This window comes from Carassius gibelio, chromosome A20, assembly GCF_023724105.1.
Source record: "Carassius gibelio isolate Cgi1373 ecotype wild population from Czech Republic chromosome A20, carGib1.2-hapl.c, whole genome shotgun sequence".
In the NCBI taxonomy this organism is placed as follows: domain Eukaryota; kingdom Metazoa; phylum Chordata; class Actinopteri; order Cypriniformes; family Cyprinidae; genus Carassius; species Carassius gibelio.
In genome coordinates, this window is record NC_068390.1 from 28,424,494 (window position 1) to 28,449,046 (window position 24,553).

At 40.5% G+C, this 24,553-nt stretch overlaps 2 protein-coding genes across 2 annotated transcripts; both read right to left on the reverse strand.

The window, feature by feature from the left end:
• Positions 1–279: 279 nt before the first annotated feature.
• LOC127938587 (uncharacterized) lies at positions 280–12,219 on the reverse strand. Its single transcript, XM_052535297.1, has 8 exons — positions 12,082–12,219; positions 11,337–11,439; positions 8,128–8,295; positions 2,205–2,340; positions 1,780–1,854; positions 1,676–1,707; positions 1,050–1,076; positions 280–747 (listed from the first exon to the last, which is right to left on the reverse strand). Exons 1-8 carry the CDS (start codon positions 12,217–12,219, stop codon positions 548–550), a joined length of 879 nt encoding a protein of 292 aa, XP_052391257.1. The 3' UTR covers positions 280–547.
• Positions 12,220–14,095: 1,876 nt separating this feature from the next.
• LOC127938268 (bromo adjacent homology domain-containing 1 protein) lies at positions 14,096–23,721 on the reverse strand. Its single transcript, XM_052534743.1, has 7 exons — positions 23,429–23,721; positions 20,071–21,528; positions 18,440–18,753; positions 18,205–18,364; positions 17,870–17,949; positions 16,815–16,906; positions 14,096–16,745 (listed from the first exon to the last, which is right to left on the reverse strand). Exons 1-7 carry the CDS (start codon positions 23,550–23,552, stop codon positions 16,517–16,519), a joined length of 2,457 nt encoding a protein of 818 aa, XP_052390703.1. The 5' UTR covers positions 23,553–23,721; the 3' UTR covers positions 14,096–16,516.
• Between the last annotated feature and the right edge of the window lie 832 nt (positions 23,722–24,553).

Genomic DNA, 24,553 nt, shown 5'->3' on the forward strand with positions numbered 1-24,553 from the left:
TGTATATGTGTACGATGAGGTATTTTCTGAATTTACATGCAATCACCTACAATATCACTAAATCTGAACACTATATTTCAGTCACTGTTTGAGATTTAATCATTTGTGGATAAATCTGTTCATCAAGAAAAGTGTTTCAATCTTATTTAATTAAAGGTCAATATATTGTGGGCAATACAGGAACATTCATCTCAATCCTCCGAGCCAGCAGATGGCAGTCAGGAGCTACTGTACCACACAGCAGTAGATGACTATAGAATCAAAAACTCAACAAATTAATCTGATTTCTTTTTTTTATTCGGGACCAAATACTACTAAGAACAAATCCAGCATTAAGACATTTTTAACTAAAACATAGAGTCTATAATCCATAATAACACTTCCTCCAGTGAAAAAGTGTTCTGGTCTGAATCAGGAGAGAAATCTGCACAGATCAAGCAGCGTTTAAACAGATCTAAACTAATCTGTGAGAGACAACAGCAGATGTTTCACTGGAGGAAGTGTTGTTCTCTAGAGGTTGACCCCAGTCACTAACACTCGGGACTCTTCAGTAGCAGATCTGGAAGTATTGACTCGGGGATTTGATGGGACTCTTGTGGTTGGGAGCGTTCCGGAGCGAGCTCTTCTGGACGACTGCAGATCCTGTGGACGGACACACAGTGGACCGCAGCGACACGGACACCACCGGCTCCGGCTCAGCTGACCCAGTCCTTCCTGACCGCGGCGTCAGAGAGATCTGCATAGTCACTAAGTGAAGCGCGCAGATGAGGACGAGGACGAGGAATAAACACAGAGAGAGAAAACATTAAGAGACATGGTCATTAAAACATCATCTGCTCTACATGCACCTCTGATCTTCCCCACAAACACATCCACACATAAACCAATCAATAATAAATGTGTGCTGAAATAAAGCTCATATACAACAGGAATGAATTAAAGGCACACAAAAATATATTATGAAAACTTTACAATAATAATAAGTGTTCTGTGTTAAGTTGGAGATGTTGAATGAGTAATCATCATCCCATGATTGGCATCAGACCTACCTTTACAGTGAGTGACTCGTCTGGAGCCTAAAGCACAGAAACACAGAGGATCAAGAGTTAGTGTGAACTGTGTCCACAGATGCCTTGAACCATATAAAACTGTTATATGAAATATTATATTACATTTATGTGTTTAACTGAAGCTTTTATCCAAAGTGACTTCAAAAATATTTGTAGTACACAATATTATATAATATTAAAATGTAAAAATAAACAAAATGTAAAGGTTAATTAGTAGACCAGGGTTATTTAAGTATCACTGACAGTATATTCTAGTTTGTATTAATATTTTTAATTGACATTTTTGAATATATATACAATATAAATATATAGTACAATCCAACTTAATAATTATTACTTCAGTTTAAATTAAGTTACTTTAGTACCTCAAGGGAAACTAAATGGAAATTAGAAATTTTTCCTTTGGCAATTTTATGGAAAAAAAAAATCTTAGACAAATCTTATTTGTCAAAAATTCTTTTTGGAACACTGCACTGAACGATTTATAAAACAGTTTGATTTCTGGAACTGCATTGCTTCAGTTTAAGACCATTTCACCAGGAACTGACAGACTTGGCTTGGGGAAAAACACCAATGACAACAGTAAGTCAGGACGTGATTCTCACCTGTTTTTGCTGCACTTGTCTCCTTAGGTTTGCTGTGAAGGAGAGAGACTGAGGTCAGTTTCTGATGACTGCAGGAGCTTCAACACAAGCAGCTCTTTACTCACATCTCCAGTGGTTTCCTGCAGGAGCTCGTCTTTGCTTTAGTGCTCGGAGTGTCTTTAGTGTTAGAACCAGGAGCCCTGAGAGAGAGAGAGAGAGACACGTCAGTCATCTGAACACACACACACACACACACACACACACTCACTCACTCACACACACACACACACACACACACTCACTCACACACACACACACACACACACACACACACACACACACACACACACACACACACACACACACTCACTCACTCACACACACACACACACACACACACACACACACTCACTCACACACACACACACACACACACACACACACACACACACTCACTCACACACACACACACACACACACACACTCACTCACACACACACACACACACTCACACACAGACACAGACACAAACACACACACACACACACACCTCTTTGCGCCGGGGGCTGGGCTGTAGTTCCTGGAGGAGGATGGAGAGGGCAGTGTGGAGCTGGAGCTCTTCCTCAGAGATGAGGAAGAAGAGCTGATGGCTTTAGGAGCCAGACACAGAGAAGCAGGACGAGCTGCTGAGAAACACACAGAGAGAGCAGCGTTACATGTTTCATTTCAATAATCACATGATGTCTCTATTAATTATTCACAATTAATCTCAAATGATTTGCATATAAATTTGGGCTGAGAAATTACCCCACAAAAATATTTATAGCCATTATTGTGATACACACACACACACACACACACACACACACACACAACATTGAATATAGACATTACAACAAAGATTATTATCTTTATGATTATTATTTTTATGAATTCTGAAATATGACATGATGAAAAAAATTTTTAATTATACTGTAATTTTATAAATATGAATCTAAATGAACCAGTAGGTGTCAGTGAATCAAAGCCTTAATTAGTGAGCCACTGAATCAATCATTCAACCAATTAGTTTATTCAGAAACAAAGAACCGGACTGTCTTCATGAATGAGTCACTGAATCATTGGTTCACTTGATTCATTCAAACCATGGATTCGTTCAGTAATTAATCACTTTGTGTTGATCAGAGACACTCAACAGTTCTGCTGTGGCTATCATTGGAACAATTTTTTGTTTGCAAAACTAAACTTAATTGACAATATTGTCTAAAATGTAGCAATATAAACTTCTTGTTTTTTAAACTGATGTTTAAGATGAATAATACATTAGCAACAGTGCAGATATTGGGGACAAACAGCACTCTTGCTGATGCAACATTGCTAAACAGGTGCATCTCAATAAATCATAATGTTGTGGAAAAGTTCATTTATTTCAGTAATTCAACTCAACTTGTGTATTAAATTAATTCAATGCACACAGACTAAAGTAGTTTAAATCTTTGGTTTTTTTTAATTGTGATGATTTTGACTCACATTTAACGAAAACTCACCAATTAATCTCAATAAATTAGAATACTTCATAAGACCAATAAAAAAAAACTGTACATGTACTGCCTCAGTTCAGCGTGGCATGGAGGTGATCAGTGTGTGGCACTGCTGAGGTGGTCTGAAGCCCAGGTTTCTGACAGTGGTCTTCAGCTCATCTGCATTGTTTGGTCTCTTGTTTCTCATCTTCCTCTTGACAATAGCCCACAGATTATCTCTGGGGTTCAGGTCTGGTGACCAACACCATGGTCATTTAACCAACTCTTGGTGCTTTCGGCAGTGTGGACAGATGCCAAATCCTGCTGGAAAATGAAACCATCATCTTCAAAAAGCTGGTCAGCAAAAGGAAGCATGAAGTGCTCCAAGACACTGGACTTCAAGCAACTTGGACTATGAGCTACTCCACCCTTCCCCCAGACTCTAGGACCTTGGTTTCTGTGTGTGGTGCTCTTGATGCCTTGACCCCGGCCTCAGTCCATTCCTTGTGAAGTTAACTCAAACTCTTGAACTGATTTTGCTTGACAATCCTCATAAGGCTGTGATTCGCTCGGTTGGTTGTGCATCTTTTTCTTCCACACTTTTTCCTTCCAATCAACTTTCTTTTAACATGCTTGGATACAGCACTCTGTGAACAGCCAGCTTCTTTGGCAATGAATGTTTGTGGCTTACCCTCCTTGTGAAGGGTGTCAATGATCGTCTTCTGGAGAACTGTCAGATCAGAAGTCTTCCCCATGATTGTGTAGCCTAGTGAACCAAACTGAGAGACCTTTCTGAAGGTTCAGGAAACATTTGCAAGTGTTTTGAATTGATTAGCTGATTGAGGTGTCACTATATTCTAATTTGTTGAGATGTGAATTGGTGTGTTTTTGTTAGATGTGTACGGATCCCCACACATGACATGCAGGAAAAAATATAAGTCCAAATCGCTTGCACGATTTACTAATTCATTCCCTCAATGTACTAAAACGTGCACACAATTTACTAATCCGTTCCCTTGGTTTGCTAAATCATGCGCACGATTTAGCAAATCGAGGGAACGCAATAGTAAAGCGAGGGAATGCAATGGTAACCGTGTGCACTTTTTAGTACATTGAGGGAACGAATTAGTAAATCGTGCAAGCGATTTGGACTTATAATTTTTCCTATATGTCATGTGTGGGGCTCCTTAAATGTGAGGCAAAATCATCACAATTAAAAGAACCAAAGACTTAAACTACTTCATTCTCTGTGCATTGAATTTATTTAATACATGAGTTTAACAATTCAAGTTGAATTACTGAAATGAACTTTTCTACAATATTATAATTTATTGAGATGCACCTGTATATATGATATAAATATATGAGAGGATGATTGTTCATCAGTGGAAGATGATGGACAGATCTGGACGGAGTGCTGCGTTAAATGCCTTAATCATTGTAAACATTGTGATGCATGTGATGAACATGGTACAGTAAGTCTGTGTGTGTGTGTGTGTGTGTGTGAGTGTGTGTGGAGTCAATTTAACGGCATATATATATATGCAAAATAATTACGTTTTGCAAAAGAAAATAAAGTTTTGCAAACAAAAATTAAAGTATTGAGGAAAATAAATTTGCTTTTTGCAAACAAAAATTAAGAATTGCAAAACATAAATGAAACAGCGCGAAGGCAATGATTTTGCAATAAATATTTTCCATGGTCATATCTATTAATTTATTTGTAACGCTGCTTTTATTTTGCGTGTAAGTCTAGTTTGAGCTTGCGATACCATTTTTCCTTTTCGCTTCACTTTTCAGCACATCACTCTTTGTGGCACTGTTTTGACGTGGGGGCGGAGTCAAGGTACAACATGACTCCCTGGAAGTGATGTCATCGCCCTGAAACGCAGCTCACTGATCCAGTTCCTGTCATGATGAGCAGAGACTTTCAAGTGGATCATTTATTTTTATTCAGTAGCATTAAAACATTCATGTTTTCGTTTTGTTTACTTTATTAACAAATTTACACTCCTAGAAAAAAGGGTTCATTGGGGTTCTACTGTATATAGAACCATAGGGTTCTTTACTCAACTCCAAAGAACCTTTTATGCTAAAAAGGTTCTATAATGACAAGAAAGAACCCATTTGGCACAAAGGTTCTTTAGGCTATTATTCATTCATATATTACATTATTCTGCAACATTTTGTATTTGTAATTAAATTATTGTGTGTAGTAACTTAATATAATTTTAATCATGCTGATTTTTGGAGAAAAACTGAAATGGCACTCTTCGTGTGATATTGATTAACTACATAAAATGATATAAATATATAGATTTTCTAACCCCCATATCTTGAATTTTGTGATCAATCTCATGCATTCATAAATGCATTTGAATACACCGAATAATGCAGTGAAAGAACGCACTCAAAATGCACACGTGCACTAGTATGACTTCATCATGTAACTTTACATTAGCCTAGATGCCTACACTTTTTAGGCACGGTTTGTTTAGTTTTTGAATATACTTGATACTGTTAAAAGGCACATCTTTAAAACAAAAAAAAAATACAGTTCACATATCACACCTAAAAACGCGTGGAAAACGTAATTAGAACTAGCTAAATTAGTTAAAAATGCCTATCCATATACAGCTATGATTCGCGAACCCCAAACTGACTCAAATGATTCGCGATCCCGCTCCGAACTCCCGAACTGAGTCAAATGATTCGCGATCCCCGAACTGACTCAAATGATTCGCGATCCCGCTACGAACTCCCTAACTGATTCAAATGATTTGCGATCCCCAAACTGACTCAAATGATTCGCGAAACCGCTACGAACTCCCGAACCGACTCAAATGATTTGCGATCCCCAAACCGAATCAAATGATCCGCGAAACAGCTCCGAACTCCCAAACTGATTCAAATGATTTGCGGAACCGCTCCGAACTCCCGAACTGATTCAAATGATTTGCGATCCCCAAACTGAATCAAATGATTCGCTAAACCGCTCCGAACTCCCGAACTGATTCAAATGATTCGCGATCCCCGAACTGACTCAAATGATTCGCGATCCCGCTACGAACTCCCGAACTGATTCAAATGATTCGCGATCCCAAAAACTGACTCAAATGATTCGCGAACCCGCTTTGAACTCCCTAACTGACTCAAATGATTCGCGATCCCACTCCGAACTCCCAAACTGACTCAAATGAGTCACGCTCTGAACTCTCGAACTGACTCAAATGATTCATAATTCCAAATCATTCTATATAGAACCATAGGGTTCTTTACTCAACTCCAAATAACCTTTTATGCTAAAAAGGTTATATAATGACAAGAAAGAACCCTTCTGGCACAAAGGTTCTTTAGGCTATTATTCATTCATATATTACACTGATGTGTAAAATTTTGTTTTTTTAATTAAATTGTTGTTTGTAGTAACTTAATATCACATTTTAATCATGCTGATTTTTGGAGAAAACAGAAATGGCACTCTTCGTATGATATTGATTAACTACATAAAATGGTATAAATATATCAATTTTCTATTTTCTATTTAAATTTTTGTGATCATTCACATGCTTTCATAAATGCATTTGAATACACCGAATAATGCAGTAAAAGAACGCACTCAAAATGCACGTGCACTAGTATGACTTCATCATGTAACTTTACATTAGCCTAGATGCGTGCACTTTTTAGGCACGATTTGTTTAGTTTTTGAATATACTTGATACTGTTTACAGGCACATCATTAAAAAAAAATACGAGTTCACATATCACACCTAAAAACCCGTGGAAAACGTAATTAGACCTAGCTACTAAATTAGTTAAATATGCCTATGCATATATAGCTATGATTCGCGAACCCCAAACTGATTCAAATGATTCGCAAACTCGCTTTGAACTTCCGAAGTTCCTATCCAAATCAAATGATACCGACAGTGCTACTATTGGCTTAGTTCTCTAATTTCATAACATTTACTGAAATTAAGGTACGAAAAATATGTTGTTAACAAATAAAATATCAATATTTCCATTCCAAATGGAATTTCCATGTCGAAACATCCACGAACATAACCAGGTGAGCAGATCACTCTCTCACTATTTGATAGCTCTAGTCATATTTTGAATACAAACTCCCGAACTGACTCAAATGATTCGCGATCCCGCTATAAACTCCCAAACTTACTCAAATGATTCACAATCCGTAGTTCCCATCCAAATCAAATCACACCGCCATCGCTACAATTGGCTTAGCTCTCTAATTTCATAACATTTACTGATTTTAAGGTACAAAATGTATGTTGTTAACAAATAAAATATCAATATTTCCTTTCCGAACTGGTTTCCACATGGAAACATCCACAAACATTTAGTTAAGAACACTTGTAGTTAACCAAATGAAACAATACACAAATAAACAGCAGACGTTCATGTTAACAACTTCGTTAACTTGAGAAAATGCTGCTAATACACATACATTTGTTAATAAGGACCTGGATCAGTGAGCTGTGTCTCGGGCCGATGACGTCACTTCCAGGGAGTCGTGTTGTACACGCCCCGTCCCTTGACTCCGCCCCCACGTTGAAACAGTGCCACAAAGAGACGTACAGAAAAGTGTAGCACAAAGGAAAAATGGTATCGCAAGCTCAAACTAGACTGACGCAAAATAAAAGCAGCGGTGCAAATAAATTAATAGATATGACCATGGAAAATATGTATTGCAAAATCCAATACAGTTTCATTTATGTTTTGCAAATCTTAATTTTTCTTTGCAAAACTTTATTTTCTTTTGCAAAACTTGCATTTTTTGCGTATATATACTGCGTTAAATTGACTCCATATATATATGTGTGTGTGTGTGTGTGTGTGTGAGCGTGAGTGAGTCTCTGTGTGTGTGTGTGAGTGTGAGTGAGTTGGTATGTATGGGTGTGTGTGTGTGTGTGTGTGTGATGGCGGCACCTTTAGCAGGTGTTCTCCTGAGCTCCTCTGAGATGTCGAGTCTCTTCAGCACATCAGTCATGGTTATCCTCAGCAGCTGGATCTCATCGTCCTGCATCTGGACGCGCTGCTCCAGGAACACGAGGCGATCCATCAGATCCATCCCGCTGGTGTGAGAGCGCTGCTCGTCTGACACACACACACACACACATTTCTCTAGTGCTTCATTGTTTCAAAGCAGCTTTACATCAATAAACAGAATCAATGGCTTCAGGTCCACAGACTCACACAATCCTCCTCAGATCCCAGAGAGCACAGGTACGTCTGCAAGACGTCTGTTAAAGATCTGGAAAGCATCTGATAGACGTCTCTAAGATGTCAGTTTTACATCTTAAAGACATCTTCTAAACGTCTATTTGACATCTGGCAGGACACGTCCCGTAGATGTAATGCAGATGTTGTTGTTGTTTTTATGTAGGTGTTGTTATCATTAATATTATTGTCTTCATTAAATTGTAATGTGAAGTATTGAAATAAGACATTATGGGGTGCAGGACCATTTTAAGAATAAATTAAAAATAAAAGTGAAATTGAAATGAATTGAACGGAATCATCAGTTTGCCAGCAAACACAGAATGTTCCTCGAAGGTTCCCACTGGGTTATTTTTTGGTTTTATTTGTAACTGATTGTTATTTTCTGGTTTATAAACGTCAAGCTGCGTCTGTTCTGTATAAAGAGACTTGGGTCTCTGGAGCAAACAGTGTTGAGATCTCTACAGGAGACGTGTGTGTGATTGGTGTTCTCCTGTGAGGAGACGTGTGTGTGATTGGTGTTCTCCTGTGAGGAGACGTGTGTGTGACTGGTGTTCTCCTGTGAGGAGACGTGTGTGTGACTGGTGTTCTCCTGTGAGGAGACGTGTGTGTGATTGGTGTTCTCCTGTGAGGAGACGTGTGTGTGATTGGTGTTCTCCTGTGAGGAGACGTGTGTGTGATTGGTGTTCTCCTGTGAGGAGACGTGTGTGTGACTGGTGTTCTCCTGTGAGGAGACGTGTGTGTGACTGGTGTTCTCCTGTGAGGAGACGTGTGTGTGATTGGTGTTCTCCTGTGAGGAGACGTGTGTGTGATTGGTGTTCTCCTGTGAGGAGACGTGTGTGACTGGTGTTCTCCTGTGAGGAGACGTGTGTGTGATTGGTGTTCTCCTGTGTGGAGACGTGTGTGTGATTGGTGTTCTCCTGTGAGGAGACGTGTGTGTGATTGGTGTTCTCCTGTGTGGAGACATGTGTGTGATTGGTGTTCTCCTGTGAGGAGACGTGTGTGTGATTGGTGTTCTCCTGTGAAGAGACGTGTGTGTGATTGGTGTTCTCCTGTGTGGAGACGTGTGTGTGATTGGTGTTCTCCTGTGTGGAGACGTGTGTGTGATTGGTGTTCTCCTGTGTGGAGACGTGTGTGTGACTGGTGTTCTCCTGTGAGGAGACGTGTGTGTGATTGGTGTTCTCCTGAGAGGAGACGTGTGTGTGATTGGTGTTCTCCTGTGAGGAGACGTGTGTGTGATTGGTGTTCTCCTGTGTGGAGACGTGTGTGTGATTGGTGTTCTCCTGTGTGGAGACGTGTGTGTGATTGGTGTTCTCCTGTGAGGAGACGTGTGTGTGATTGGTGTTCTCCTGTGAGGAGACGTGTGTGTGATTGGTGTTCTCCTGTGAGGAGACGTGTGTGTGATTGGTGTTCTCCTGTGAGGAGACGTGTGTGTGATTGGTGTTCTCCTGTGAGGAGACGTGTGTGTGATTGGTGTTCTCCTGTGAGGAGACGTGTGTGTGATTGGTGTTCTCCTGTGAGGAGACGTGTGTGTGACTGGTGTTCTCCTGTGTGGAGACGTGTGTGTGATTGGTGTTCTCCTGTGAGGAGACGTGTGTGTGATTGGTGTTCTCCTGTGAGGAGACGTGTGTGTGATTGGTGTTCTCCTGTGAGGAGACGTGTGTGTGATTGGTGTTCTCCTGTGAGGAGACGTGTGTGTGATTGGTGTTCTCCTGTGAGGAGACGTGTGTGTGATTGGTGTTCTCCTGTGAGGAGACGTGTGTGTGATTGGTGTTCTCCTGTGAGGAGACGTGTGTGTGACTGATGTTCTCCTGTGAGGAGACGTGTGTGTGATTGGTGTTCTCATGTGTGTCAGACAGTGAAGCGTCAGTGAATCAGCGGCTGATTGAATCAATCGAGTCGTTTGCTGATCCTCGCCGTGTGTTTGTGTCGTCTTCAGCTCCATATGGAGGAGTGGATCATAATCTCACTGTAGAAAGGCTTTACTGTATTCACTGACTGAAGAACAAAGAGACTACGACTCTACGTCTGGAGAGAACACAAGACTCTTCTTAAAGACGAAGCAAAGTCTCATCAAAACCACCTCAAACTCAAAAGGAGGAAATGAGAAAATATATTTTTTATCAAGAAAATGAATCCAGTTTTAAGAAACATTATGATTTTCTGCATTTTGACATTAATATCATGATAATTTAACACATTTATCCCACAAGTTCTCATTAATGCATCCCAAAATTGTCCTTTTGTTTTTTTTTGTAGATGTATGTTTTTGTTTTGACTTTAAGGTCAAAAATTAGCTGTTCTCATAACAAGGTTAATATAGTTAACAAAAACTAAAATCAAAACCATTAACAAAGCATTTTTGTTACTTGAAATAAACATTTCTCTCTCTCTCTCTCTCTCTCTCTCTCACTATATATATATATATATATATATATATATATATATATATATATATATATAACCTGTCAAACGTTTTTGAACAGTACAATTTATTTTAATAAATAAGTCTTGTGTTCACCAAGCCTGCATTTATTTGATCAGAAATACAGTAAAAGCAGTGAAATTGTGAAATATTATTAAGATTTAAAACATCTGTTCTCTGTGTGAATCTGTGTTAAAGTGTAATGTATTTCTGTGATGCTCCGCTGTATTTTCAGCATCATTCCTCCAGTCTGCAGAGTCACATGATCTTCAGAAATCATGAATAATATGATGATTTACTGCTCAAGAAACATCTCTGATTATTATCAGTGTTGAACACAGTTGTGCTGAATTGTTTTCAGGTTTCTTTGATGAAAAAAAAACTTGCTGATCAAAAACGTTTGACTGGCAGTGTATATATTTATATGTTAAACAGAAAGTAATAAAATGACAAGACCACACAACGAAATGACTAAAGTCTGGTGTTCACTGACCGATCATGAAGTCTGTGTCGGGCAGCAGAACCTCGTCTCCATCAAAGCGCTCCATCAGCTCCCAGCCGTCTGAGACACACACACACACTCCTCTCAGATGAGCCTCTTAATCCACACACACATGATGTCACCACAGATTATGGTCTGTAAGCGTCTCAAGAGCTCGTGTCGCTGACTGAAGCGTTCTCCATTCATGTTCTCCAGCAGGTCCTTGTGTTGTTTCCAGTGAATCTGCTCTAGATGTGATCTGAAGCAGATCTGCCTTTACTCTGATTCAGATTGCTTTACACACACCTTCTGAGATTTATGCTGAAAACATATTCTAAAATATTAAACTGAGCTGCTGATGTGTCAGTAATATTCATCAGAGCACCGTATGTTCATTATCTCAGAGTTTAATGAACACAATCATAATCTCTCTTTCTGTCAGTGCTGCACATTATTAATCATAGTTTCATAATCATGCATTTCATCGCAGGTTCATTTCCTCTCCGTCCATGAAATAACTGCATCAAATCATAAACTTTACATTTTCTGTATGAATAAATAAATAAATAAAATGTTTTATCATTAAGACCTGCTGAAATTAAAATTAAAACATCAAAAATAATAATAAAAAAAACCCTTTCAAAAGTTATTTATCATAATAAATTTTTAAAGAACTGGTTAATCTCCCCAAACATTATTTTTATTAAACCTTTAATTCAAGAAATGTGGGATGTTGAAACAGTTTATTCTGTTGTACTGTAGGGTTCTCCGCAGTAACACATCTCAGGAACTTCTCGTGTGTGTGATCGGTCTCTCCAGGAAACAGAGTCATCTGTGTGATGTGGAGCAGCTCTGATAAACCATGTTCAACAACAAGCCCTTCTGTCCACTCCATCCTTAAAGAGGATCAGAGCTCGGTCACGTGTGTGAGGACACGCAAACACATGAAGACACATGCGCGCACACACACTCTATCACACACACACACACACACACTCTCTATCACACACACACACACACACACACTCTCTATCACACACAAACACACACACACACACACACTCTCTATCACACACACACAATCACACACACACACACACTCGTGCACACACACACACACATACTCTCTATCACACACACACACACACACACACACACACAAACACTCTCTCTCTATCACACACACACGCACACACACTCTCTCTATCACACACACACACACACTCTCTCTATCACACATACACACACACACACACTCTCTCTCTCTATCACACACACACACACACACACACACACTATCACACACACACACTCTCTATCACACACACACACACACACACACACTCTCTCTCTATCACACACACACACACTCTCTATCACACACACACACACACACACACACACACTCTATCTCACACACACACACACACACTCTCTCTCTATCTCACACACACACACACACACACTCTCTCTCTATCACACACACACACACACACACACACACACACACTCACACACTATCACACACAAACACACACACACACACACTCACTATCACACACACACACACACACACACTATCACACACAAACACACACACACACACACTCACTATCTCACACACACACACACACACTCTCTCTCTATCACACACACACACACACACACACACACTCTCTATCACACACACACACACACACACTCTCTCTATCACACACACACACACACACACTCTATCACACACAAACACACACACACACATACTATCACACACACACACACACACACTCTCTATCACACACACACACACACACACACACACACACACTCTCTCTATCACACACACACACACACTCTATCACACACAAACACACACACACACATACTATCACACACACACACACACACACTCACTATCTCACACACACGCGCACACACACACACACACACTCTCTATCTCACACACACACACACTCTCTCTATCACACACACACACACACACACACACTCTCTCTCTATCACACACACACACACTCTCTATCACACACACACACACACACACACACACACTCTCTCTATCACACACACACACATACACACACACACACACACACACTCTCTATCACACACACACACACACACACACACACACACTCTCTCTATCACACACACACACATACACACACACACACACACACACACATCACACAGACACACACACACACACACACACACACACACACACACACACACACACTCTCTCTATCACACACACACACACACACACTCACTATCTCACACACACTCTCTATCACACACACACACACACACACACACACTCACTATCTCACACACACTCTCTATCACACACACACACACACACACACACACACACGTTACTGAAGACTGACATCTTCTGGACACAGAGAGCAAAGCTAAACTGAAGCTCACTATAATGAGATTTTACTCAAAATGATGAACATGAATGAGGATAAATGTGAATGTCTGAGACTCAGCTGGACATTTTTCACTAAAATAGACATGAAACACAACAAACTGCTCGAGTTCAGGCATTAACTAAAACCATTTAAAAAATAATGAAAATGTATATAAGAGTTTAAGATGATGTTAAAAAATATCTCAAACTAAAACTGAAATAAAAATGGAAAATTGTAAAGCTACAAAGTTACATGAAATATTAAAATAACATGTAGCTTATAGCTTTAAAAATAAGTTTTGATACCATGAGAATCAGCAAACAGACTCAACGCTTTCACAAAAGACTTCAGTTTATATTTTATAAATACTTTTCATTGAACAATAATCAGCAGGAATCCAATGCCGTAAAAAAAAAAAAAAAAAAAAGTGAAAGAGGTACAAAATAGGTACTTCTCTTTTACTCTCTGAAATCAAACAAAAGAGACACGCAGACCTAAAACAAAAACAAAATAAAAACAAAGGGACAAAAAACATCAGAATGAGTCAAACAATCAAAAAATAAATAAAAAGAAAGAAAAATACAAAACAAACGCAGATTTCGGAAGGGAACAGTATTTGTGAAGTAATGGTCGATCAGGAAACTCCACGGATCACTTTCTCTGGAAAGATCTGGAATATTTCTGAAAGGGTTAAAATCCTCTATATATCATAAATCATAAATCAATCTGTCTATAATAGCCATCAACACTACAGAGGATTGACGATTAAACAATCGGTCAATAAAACAAATCACAAAACGTCAGAGAAACAAACAAAATACAGATGAAACTGAACTGCAGATCAAACCTGGAGTGAGATCACATCCACGTCAGGCAGTGTTTCAGGTTAATTTACTGTGTTTACAGCTCGTTAGCAGGGTGTTTAATCACTTTCACTCATGACCTCGTCTGAGCATCACTGAAGAGCTCATTAACACTAAACTAAATTAATAATACATCTACTGCACTTATTGAGCACAAGATTGCAACAGCACTTCAAAACACTGTAGAGGACTCAAAATATAGATATATGCTTATACTTCATTTAAAATTATTTCTTTAAATACAATTACAAGTCTCAAAAGTATGATAAACTTCACGAGCTCGGCCTGGAGTTACGATACGATACGATACGTACATGTCCTCAGAATTCACTTCTGAATCCAGATCATAAATCAGAGAAAAGGACAGGAATTTAAATAGATTAGTTGTCTCAAAAATAGTCCAAAAAATATATTGCATATTCCAGATTAATAAAATACCTCCTTTTTGTTCAGAAGAAATCGAAAGCAGAAAGACGATGCTGTTCTCAAATCGCTTCAATAAGAATATGAATTATTTTTAGAGTTTCTTCTGTAATCGCTGGAAAGATCTGAACAAGTTAAATTAATCATAACTAGTAAAGTGAAGCTGATTCTGGAAATGTTTAATGAATATAATACATCTGTACCGGATCTTGTAGACTCATAATCGACTGTAATCCATATATTCTGCATCTAATATTTGCTCATCTAACCACACATTTATATTAAGGTGCTACGAAACAGCTGTGTCCGTCTCTCATCAACAGCAGGTGAAAACTAGATTAAACTCATAATAAAATGAAACTAGCATATAATGGTCTCTAGAAGAGTTATGAACTTTAAAAGCATGTGTTTAGTTCTTGATGTCAAACACTAGCGTATTTCTAAGCACAGGAATGTTTTTCACTTAGAAAATGAATTAAAGCTCTGCATCTAAAGAACAAGACAGAAATGACAGGGGACGTAATAGTGCAATTTCTCTGGGGGGGGCTAAAAGCGTCCTCAAATAAATATTAAAATATATTTGTGCATTCTACAGGATCTGAAGCTAAGAGCTCAGTTTCATAACAAACACAGATCTCCGTAAAAATCACATGAAACTCTTCAACTGTTCTGATTCATTGATTAGCTGGCCGCGTTTAACCCTGAAGGTCCTTTGGTTAATTTGGTCAGAGGAGCGGGATGTTAAAGAAAGAGGCAAAGAAGACGACTGATAATCAAACACATGAAGAACATCAGATGAGCATCTTCTCCAGATCACATGAGCCGCTCTTAAAGAGACAGTTCACCCTAAAATGAAACGAAAGGATAGAAACAGTAGTTCAGTTCCCAGCATTCTTCAAAATAGCTTCTTTTGTGCTTAGCAGAGGAAAGGAACTCATACGGGTTCGGAACGACATGAGGGAGAGAAAATGATGACAGGATTATCTTTTTTGGGCGAACTGTCCCTTTAAGACCCATTCACACCTATTCATCTGTGTCGTGGTGGATATTAAAGCAGGTTCTTCACAACGATGCCATAGAAGAACCATTTTTGTTTCCACAAAGAAACATTCATTCAAAGGTTCTTGCCTTTTTATAATCTGAACCTTCTTTCGCGACAAAGAAGCTTTTGTGCAAGTTTCTTAAGATGTTAAAGACTTTTTTCCATTTAGACAAAATGGTTCTTCTGTGGCATCGTGAAGCACTTTTATTTTTAGGAGTGATGTTTTATGAAAGCATCAGTGTTCTGGATCCTTCAGAGATCCTCCCATCATCCCTCAGCAGTGTGACAGTCCAGTGTGCGTGACGAGGAGTTGAAGAGAACCACCAAACCTTCAGTCTCTGAAGGAGAGATGAAGAAGGCAGATTATCGAATAGCTCTGAATGTTGACCGGACGCTGGTGTCTCCACTGGACACACACTAACGCTTTCACTGCAGGTTCTTGAGGATGCGGCCGTAGCGGAAGTCGTAGACGTGCCGGCACAGATACACCAGCTGCGGGTCGATGCCGTCGGGCACATGATGTTGTGCGGGGCCAGTGCTGTCGGAGGGGCGGGGCACCAGCCGGTGGGCGGGGCCAGCACTGTCAGAGGGGTGGGGCACCAGTGGGGCGTGGTCGGACACGCCCTCCGAGCGGCGCTTCACCAAGGCACAAAATCTGCAACATCACAAGTGATTATGAGACACGTGCGTGAGGAACGCATCTGAGCGGCGGCGCGACACTTACCTACAGTACTGTGCTAGCGGCAGGACGAAGCATCGCTCCTCGATACAGGCCACGCTGTTCTCATCCTGATGACGAGAGGCGAAGATCTCGTTCTGAAAGAAGACATGTGACACGTTTACTCCAGAAAAATCCCCCGGCGTGATGAGTTACGTCATCAGATTACTTTTTTCCAACTAACTAGTAAAGTAATGGAAATATAGGAGTCACATTGTTTTCTCATGTATTGACTGACAGCTCTCCGGTTGCCATGTTGAGAGAAATCAGGAGCAAGTGTGAATATGATGTTACTGTAGATCTAGACTAAATGTCACTCGCACAGATTCAGTATTCCTCAAAAAAAGAACAGTGAAATGCAAACTCAGAATATGATGCAAACTGGTGCCCTCTTCTGTACAGACAGGAATTTACATTTGCTTCAGCCTGAGGCTAGTGTTAATTCTTAATTCTTTTTCGCCCCAAAAAAGGAGAAAATATTATTGCGAACTGTTGTTCACGCCTCTACTACACGAGTGTTTATGTGCACGCTTCCCAGATATCAAGAGCTCAAATCCCCAAATCAGAGCTTCTCTGTGAAAATTATATTCGCTTATTATATTATATATATTGTTATACATATCACAAATTATATTATAGTCACTTTCACTTTTTTCACTTTATATGTGAAAGGGCTTTTACATTTGCCAAAAATACAACTTTTCATTTAAAAAAAATATTAAAAACAAACAAGCAAGCCGAGGACAGATGAGAACATGTAAAGCAAAAGTAACGTAATGCATTACTTTCAATAAAAAGTAACTAAGTAATGCAATGCAAAAAAATTCATGCTAACATTTTTATGCTAACATTTTTTTTTTTTTTTAAGCTAACGTGTTTCCTGGGAATCAAACCCACAACCTTACGCTGCTAAAGCAATACTCTACCACTGGAGCCACAGGAACACTTTTTAGGGAGTAACGCAATTCTGTAATGCATTACATTTAAAAGAAAGTTTCCCAAACCAACACTGTTGCAGGACTTAAGTGTGTTCAGGTCACATGATACCAGCAGTGGCTCACCTCGCAGTGCATGCTGGGATCTCTGCCACCCTGCGTGTGCTCCGGCCGATAGTACCAAAACAGACTCATCATCAGCTCTCCTGAAACACAACCCATCAGATCATGTGAGGAATCAGCAGAGACAATTAAAGCTCCAACAAGACTCGAGCAAGTTCTTGAGCAGTAGAAAACTCCAGAACAGAAACTCCAACAGAACTGAATGTCTTTCCTCTAAAAACACATCAAATCACACTTCATTTCATCCCGTGACTGAACTGTTCAATCAGATTCAGACTTCACACCACTAGCTTTGAGTGGTCTGACAGAGTGCACATGATTTGCGAGTGAATGGTCACCTGTTCTGGGGTCTTCCCATAGAGCTGAGATCTTGGCCACGTAAGGCAGGGATTTCTTGCGGGGTCCGGATCGTAAGAGCACAGTGTCTCGTACCCGGATCACCTCTCCGTCCCGCTCCACTCCTTCATAACACTGACGGAGAACTGTCTCGTCATCACCCTGCAGAAGCATGCCATTACAGATCAGACTCACAACACATGCACTTCAGATCTGAACTGCTCAATGATCGCTCACCGCAATAAACACCTCCTTCTCTGTCGGGTCTCCGACCGCACGCCATCCGTTCGTGGCCTTCTTCTGCTGTTTGGCACTTGCTGGACTAGTTGTAGGTTGTTTCTGGGATGATATGCTGTGGCCCATAGTGAGCGAGTCATTGGATGGCTGGGTGTTCTGAGGGCATTCTGTGGCCACCTTAAGCCTGACTTCTGTCTTCCTGCGGTCAGACATCGTGGACAGAAGGGAGGCCGGGGAGGTCGCTCGGGGCATGCTGGGACATCCGGAGCGCGGCAGGACCTGGGGAACGAGGAGCGGGCGACTGTGCTCCTCTTCTACAACAGCACAATCAAACACCTCCATGAGTACTAAAAACATGCACCTCAATTTTAAAGTCACGTTAAAAATAATAATATATATTTTTATTAAACAGTGGTTTACTGAATAAACTATGGCTCTGTCTTTAAATTAAAAGCCTGTCAACCAGCTGTGGTTTATGGTGCTGTTGAGGGAAGAGATTTGAAGTGCTTCCATTTTTTTTAATACAAAATAATGGATATTTTAGTCAGAATTACAAAAAAAAAAAGCTTGCATGCTGTCAGGATGAGCCTTCGTGCGAACTATAAACTTCGTATTTACGATATGGTGAGATGGAAGGCATGATAATGACATCATGTCGTTTAAGTCACGTGGGTCTGAGCAAGATGACAATGTAACATTCCTAACAAATATTCACCACAATTTTTAAACTCTACTTCTACAAAATGACAAATAAGGATGTGTTTTTTTTCTGTTTAGGTTGTATAAATTAAATTACTACATATTCTGGTAATTGAGAATTGAATGGTATTTTATACATGCAACTTAGCTTTACTGTATATGAAAAAATATATTAATTTCACCAAATTACCAACATTACAGAAGCTGCATCCATCGATGATTCCCCTCAACTCAGAAACTCAAGGTTTCCCACTCGTAAGTACGACTTTATAGTAACATTCTTGTGCTTTCAACTTAACATGCTAGTAAACTGCTAATCATGTTAACAACATGCTAGCTACTTGCTAATCATGCTAGCAACATGCTAGTCACTTGCTAATTATGCTAGTGACATGCTAGTCACTTTCTAGTTATGCTAGCGACAAGCTAGTTAATTGTTAGTCATGCTAACAACATGGTAGTAGCATGCTAATCATGCTAGCAACATGCTAGTAAACTGCTAATCATGTTAACAACATGCTAGCTACTTGCTAATCATGCTAGCAACATGCTAGTCACTTGTGAATCATGCTAGCAACATGCTAATCACTCACTAATCATGCTATCAATATGCTAATCATGCCAGTAATTTGGATTGTGCGGTTTTCCTGAACTTGTTTAAAAAGGTGCTGCAGAATAACACTTTTAGTGTCTGCACTGCTAGTAATTACTTGTGTATGTGGTGTAAATGCTGTTGCATCACAAATCTCTATCTCGGAAGTGTATCGTAACATTAAACTGGTGATATCATGCAGCAACTAGGGTTCCAAAGGGGTGGAACATTTTCAGTAAATTTACATAATCTTTCAAAAAAATCCCTGGAAAATTTAGTGGAAAATGTCCACCTTTTTGAAGCCCTGGCAGCAATACCATCACAGAGTCGTCATCCTCACCTGTTTTGATTGGATGGCAGCAGGTCCTGCTAGCGACCGGCTGCACGGCGCTGAAGGTGTATCCACTGACCCGACAGGCCTCGCAGCAGCAGGGCGACCCCACTGACCCGCAGAAGGCAGGGTGTGTGATACCTGAGGAGGCCAACAGCTTGGACCCGGAGAGGCCGTGTGGGCAGAAGGGCAGTGTCTGAGCACTCAGACTGGTCATCCCGGGATGAGCGATGTGGACGTAGTAGCTGGAGTAGCATGGATCAGCACACAGGCAGGGATGGGCGCTGAGGGTCAGGGCTGGATGCGCTGGAACCAGGCACTCGTGCTTGACCACCGGGTGCTCCTCGCCCTCGCCGTATGCCTTCTGCCCGAGGAAGAGCGCCAGCCGGTGGCAATACTCCACCGATCCCTCCGGCGGACAGCAGTGGTACGGACTCAGCTCTGCTTCCACCGGCTCCTCCTTCACTAGCTTCACAGGATGATATCCCAGCATGCCATGGTATCCTGCTTTAGCTAAGCAGTGACTTTCTGGAGTCAGTTTCGACTCAAAGCTCCTGCTTTTGCACACTTCGCAGGCTCCTTCCAGTTCAGGCTGCTTCCAGCTGTGTTTCAGGGACCTCTGCGCTTTGGGTTTGTGCTTCCCTGCCGCGCAGACGGTCTTGCTGTCTGTTCTGATCCTGTGCTTGTTTGTGGTGGTTGAGCTGGTGAGCTTCAGCAGTGCAGCGGCGTTGAGTCCAGCCAAGCGTCTGGGAGCGGGAGCATACAAACTCGCTTCAGCGTTGTGCGTCTTATCGGCCGAGGCTTTCTTCATCTGCTTGGGCTTTTCGGCTCTTTTCAAGCCGGTCTTTGTTTGCTCTGTAGTGGACGAACCACTGCCTTGTTTCTTCGTGAGTCTGGCAGCTGGTGGCCCGTCGGTTTTCTCGAGCAGAAGACTGTTGAGCGCCTCGGCGTTGAGTGAAGCTAGTCTACGTTTCCGTGGCTCCTGAGCTGAAGGTTTATCAATAACTGTGAGTTGTTCCTGCGATGACTCCCTGATGTTTTCTGCTTTTTTGAAGGGTTTTGGTTTCTTTTTGTGCCCTGGAACTCTGTTGGGATCCTCCTCACTCACATTGGTCTCATTATCTAAGCGAGTGAGCAGAACATGGCAACTCAACGCCTCGCCTCTTCCTCGTAACGGGTAGAGCTTCCGATGGCCCTCACTCACAGCATTGGACTTTGTTTTCTTGGTCTTAGTTTCATTCATTTTCATTGAATGTTTTGCCAAACATTGACTCTCCTGACCGCTGGTCTTGATTTTCTTCACCATGTCTTTCTTGGCCTTGCCTTCTCGCAATGAGTGCGCAGGCCAGGCTCCACCCACAGTTTCACCATGTGACCAGCCCTCTTGATGGCCACGCCCCTCACCTGGACACTGGCTGAGGAAAGCTTTTTTCCGTGCATGGGTCATCACATGCTTCCTGAGAAGAGCTACGGGATAAAGAGGATCTCCAGTTAATATTACAATAACCATGAACAAGAGAGGAATCACCGCTTTTATTAACAACAGGGTTTCAGCAGGTTTCAATTAAGTTTAAGATCATTTAAGACCATGGAAAGAATATTTAAGGAATAAATTGAACGGTAAACAATCTTAATAAAGGTATTGTATTAGTAACACTTCAAAGTTGTAAAGTAATATTTCTAGCTTGAATACCACTGCACTCAACAACTTAATGTAGAAAAAAATGCAAAAAAGTGCTGTTCTTCAAACATCTAAACATCCTTAAATTAAGATGAAGCACAACGAAGAGATGAAGTTTTGTTTTCTGACAAACAGATCAAATATTAAAGCTGCGGTAGGGAACTTTTGACGCTCTAGCGGTTAATAAACAGAACTGCTTGCGTCTTGCGGAGGGACATTTTAGCCGGAACTACTTCTCTCTGTTTATGTCTATGAAGAATCACAAAGGTACTGGGTTACTCCGCCGCGGTACCCCCGAAGCAATCTAAAATAGTCCGAATATAAACACTTATTATAGGTGCACCCTAGTGATTCAGGACAAGCTAAAAACAAATGGCAATAGGACACTGGGAGGAGCCAGAGGAGCTTGATTTATACACAGATTATTTGTCTCATATTCTACTGTCAGGACATAATGATGTTTATTTATTGAAAGTTTATTTTCGGACCTCACTAGCAGATATTTGTTTGTTTTAAGCATAAACTTACTCAAGTTTGTTTAATTTCTCAGAAAACAAAACTACAAGTCTTCATTGGCATCTCCAGTAAATGTATTTTGATTTAAGGATGTTTAGATATTTATACTGAAAAACAAAGACAGAAATACTGAGGAAGATGTTCGTTTGTGCAGTGAGTAAAACATTGAATGCCACGACTTTATGAGTTTAAGTCCTTAATCTGTGGAAGACCTGCAGAAACTGATTACATTAAACATTGTTTTCTGGGGACTGAACAATATGTACAATAAATCTTAAATTAGTAAACATTAAATTACTGCAGCTATTTGCTCTTTTATAATGTCACACAGCACTAACATTTAAAGAACAGTTTGGCCTGAAAAATTAAGTAAATTCTTTCACTCCAAACTATTTTCATAATATTTCGTGACTAGTCGTGACTGATATCAGGTGCATTCAGGTCACTTTGGTCAGAGAAAGAATGCAATGCAACATTTCTACAAATAATTCTGCAAGAAATTTTAACTTGAGCATGAGCTGCGTTTTCCCTGTTTCTGAAGGTTCTGTAAATTGAATCATATTCTGCTGTAGTCGTACAATATTATGGAATCTGGCACATGCAACTAAAGTTAGTTTTACTGTAAAAGAACAAAAATAATTTATTTCAGAAGAATAAAGCTCAAAATTCAGCAAGAATATGAATTCGTGTAGGTGTCTTTAATGCATGAAACAACAGAGCAACCCATTCAGGGTTCGAACCTACAACCTTTCAGTTACACCACATCTACATAACTGGACTTCAAACGGGATTAGTGACACCTGGTGATCTGTCACAAATGTTACACTGAAGTTCTCGTCTGTGTTGTTGTCGGGCCACTTGAAGTTCTTACGGTCGTGACGTCACGCTCGTTAGTTCGTGACGTTGTCGCGGTGTTTGTTGTTTATTAGAACACGGGAGGCCTAACGTCAGCCTTCGGCAGAAATAACGCCCTTCCTCAACAACAAACAACAAGAGCGTCTGTGGCGTTACAACGCGAGCGCTGCTATCAAGTTCTAGCTCGCGATTTAAAGCGCCCGTGATCTAACGCGTCCGCGCAGCACGGTATGGGGTGTGTTAACGTTAACGGAACTTAGCGCGGAGCGCGCGACGGAGCGCGTGTTGATCCCCGTGCAGCGCGCGAGCACTCACCAGTAAACACAAGGAGGTCCCGGAGGGTGTTCGCCCGGAGCTGCTCGTCTGCTGCTCTGCTGCTTCTCTTCCTGCTTCTGCGCAGAACTTCACACACACATGCTGATCCTCGCAGCCTCCTCATCCAATCAGGAAATCACGAATGTGCATCGCATTCGGCGTCCGAGCGTCAATAATGTGCAGCATGAGCACGCGTTGTAAAGTCATAGAGTCGCGATGCATGATGAAACACCCGTGACACCCGACACACTCGACACACTCGTGAACAGCAGTGCTCTGTCTGTCTGTACAGTATCGAGCACCTGAATGTCATCAGATATAAACAATATAGCATATACTCTATTATTGCTTTACAGAAGAACATTTGAATATGTTTCTGCTGACCTTATAATATATAGCCCTTTATCAGAAATGACATTGTCCTATATTCATCTATAAAGCTATATATCATTTTCACATATCCTCATTCTCTCAGTTGATGATGTTTAAAACCCTCACAAGAAAATGTGTATATGTAAGAAATATCTATACGGCTATATTTTGTCATAGTATATGTAGCAACCATATGCCAACAATATACATTTAATTTATATACAACTTTATATTTAAACAAAATAAATCAGTATATATATAGAGAGAGAGAGAGATACACCTAAAAACATAGTCTACATTTATATGTTACTGTATGAAATGGTTGTTTCTTACATTATGTTTTCACTGTTTATGTACTGTACGTACAGTATATGACACTTGTGTTCTGTTGGCAGTGAGTACAGTAAGAATACTGTTGGCTTTTGGCAAATATCTAATGTTCCTCATCTGTTTGTGGCTTAAGTATCTGTAAGTGTGTAACTTCTGGAGGGATGTTGGTGTTTCCCGCGGTCTCAGCCGGGTTCTTCAGGTCTCGAGTCCCTCCTTTCTTTATAACAGAATGTTCTCAGAACAATGTCCGTCTAGTAACATTGACACAATGTTTGTTTTTCAAAGTTATTTTGTCTTTAATAATGCACAGAAAATCCATCCGCGAAGGTTTTTTTCTGAAATGTTTTCAGAAGAGACCATTATCCTAATGTTTGTAAAATGATGGAATGGAATGTTCCCTTCATCTAAACCTGTCTAAAACTG

Coding starts and splice junctions, on each gene's coding strand:
- LOC127938587 (XM_052535297.1), bottom strand. CDS start 12,219: ATGGAGTGGACAGAAGGGCTTGTTGTTGAACATGGTTTATCAGAGCTG. Junction 2,341..8,127: donor CAGGAGAACACCTGCTAAAG/GTGCCGCCATCA, acceptor TGTGTTTCTCAG/CAGCTCGTCCTGCTTCTCTG. Junction 1,708..1,779: donor TGCAGGAAACCACTGGAGAT/GTGAGTAAAGAG, acceptor TCTCCTTCACAG/CAAACCTAAGGAGACAAGTG.
- LOC127938268 (XM_052534743.1), bottom strand. CDS start 23,552: ATGAGGAGGCTGCGAGGATCAGCATGTGTGTGTGAAGTTCTGCGCAGA. Junction 21,529..23,428: donor GGACCTCCTTGTGTTTACTG/GTGAGTGCTCGC, acceptor TTTATCCCGTAG/CTCTTCTCAGGAAGCATGTG. Junction 16,907..17,869: donor ATCCCAGCATGCACTGCGAG/GTGAGCCACTGC, acceptor GTCTTCTTTCAG/AACGAGATCTTCGCCTCTCG.